The 1741-nt window shown below is 43.7% G+C and overlaps 1 protein-coding gene across 8 annotated transcripts in view; it reads left to right on the top strand.

The window, feature by feature from the left end:
• LOC112136530 (thrombospondin type-1 domain-containing protein 7A) overlaps positions 1 to 1741 on the top strand; it is a 194055-nt gene that overhangs the window by 82642 nt on the left and 109672 nt on the right. For all 8 annotated transcript variants that reach the window (XR_002917370.2, XR_004949372.1, XR_004949370.1 and 5 more), the window contains exon 3: positions 976 to 1224. Coding sequence is in view for 4 of the 8 variants with exons in the window: in XM_024258281.2 (XP_024114049.1) it covers positions 976 to 1224 (249 nt within the window). In the remaining 4 variants the exon portion in view is untranslated. The remainder of the gene's footprint in view (positions 1 to 975; positions 1225 to 1741) is intronic.

Here is a 1741-nt window from a genome sequence, read left to right as displayed (position 1 = left end):
ATTTTGTGTCTGTCACTGTTTAAACTGTGTTGTGTGTATGGAGCAAGGACAGCCACCTAATTTCCAGAAGGATTAATAAAGTATATCTATCTATCTATCTATCTATCTATCTATCTATATGTCTGAAGGACGATTGTCTAATTTCCTCATTTCTAACAGTCAGATTCCACGTTACAGCACCAGCAGGATCCTTGTTCAGTCAGCAGGACTTAGAGGAGTTTAAGAAATAAATAAATCCTCTACGACACGCTTATATCTGACTCTTCACCTTTACTTAGAGTTATAAGTTTCTACGAAAACAACAGAAAAATGTCTTAAAAAATGTAAATAACGATGGAGAATGATGTAAATAACCAGGACAGCTAAAGCTTTTTATGGACAAAATGATCAAAAACAGCCATATTTCTCTGTATCTGTCCGTTATAATCTGCCCAGTTATTTGAGTGTTTGTTCAATTTTGCTTTTTTTCATAAAAATAACAAAGTTTGTCAGAAATCTAGACATATTTTGCTTTGACGAAACGTGAACTGAACTCTGTGCTCCAACAGCCACTCCACCACTATAATACTATCTTACTACACAGTACACGACACAGTATGTAGTTCACAGTATTCTTCTATTAACGTTTCTATAAAAGGGTTCCGCTGGGTCCTAACACCCACCTCTCAGGACACACCTCTGAACATGATCCACTTTCTGTGGAGTTTTTAGAGATGTTAAAGATGCTGCAGTTACACAACTGTTTTCAGTCGTACGTATTTGTGTAGGTGTCGGTTCTGCTTCAGTTCTTTGGGGTTTGTTGGCGTCTGGTTCTGATCTGCCATGACCGCAGCATGTCAGCTGGTTCTGTTGGGCTTAATGGTCCTGGTTGGTTTCAGTTTTCCGGTCTTTGTGTTCTACCTGTGTGTTCTTGTCTCAGTTTGATTCATCTGTTCTCTGTCTCGTGTTGCTTCTGTCCCCCCCACCCCCCCCCAGCCTGTGCGGGCCCAGAGACCAGCCTCTGATCATCCAGTCCTGCGTTCTCCCAAAAGCCTGCCAGGTGACAGAGTGGGCGGAGTGGAGCTCCTGCTCAAAGACCTGCGTGGACCCGGAGTCTCCCGGAGGTAACCGCACCCGCCAGAGGCAGGTGCTGCAGTTCTCCGTGGGCGAGGAGGCGCCGTGCCCGCCGCTGGAGGAGAGCGAGCCCTGTGAGCCTCAGGGAGGCGGCGTCCCACCATGCACCACGTGAGTTCCTCAGCCTCCGCTGAACGGAGCGCTGACGTCCTCGTATCAAGACGGAGTTTCTCCAAACGAAAAGATTTGCAGAAATGAAAAAAAAGCAATAAAAGTGAAAGGTTGAGGTTCTGTCAGGAGAAGTTAATCACTCTTATTATGTTAAATACGGGCATCGAAAACGTCCTTATGCTTGGAAAAAAGGACTAAAACACAACTGAATATCCAGCTATCCTCCGTGACCCAATAATGACTCGTGTGGTCGCACTTGAACTTGTTCTCATGCAGGAAATGTGAGTTGGAGCCTCACGGTAAACGCAGCGGTTTGTTCATGTTTGCTGTCTTTGTCTTATGCTGACTTTACAGACAATACAGACATTTCTGAGCATAATTATCACAGTAATCATCTTTTCTGATTGGTCTTTTGTGTTAACCCCGCCCCAATGTTCCACAAGAAGTTTTGAAACTGAACTTTTCTGATTCAAAAACGAAAAAAAAGAGTTGAAACTGGAAAAAATAAGTTTTGAAA

This window comes from Oryzias melastigma, linkage group LG16, assembly GCF_002922805.2.
Source record: "Oryzias melastigma strain HK-1 linkage group LG16, ASM292280v2, whole genome shotgun sequence".
Taxonomy (NCBI): Eukaryota; Metazoa; Chordata; class Actinopteri; order Beloniformes; family Adrianichthyidae; genus Oryzias; species Oryzias melastigma.
Note: the sequence above shows the minus strand (reverse complement) of the source record. Positions and strands in the feature narration are given on the sequence as shown.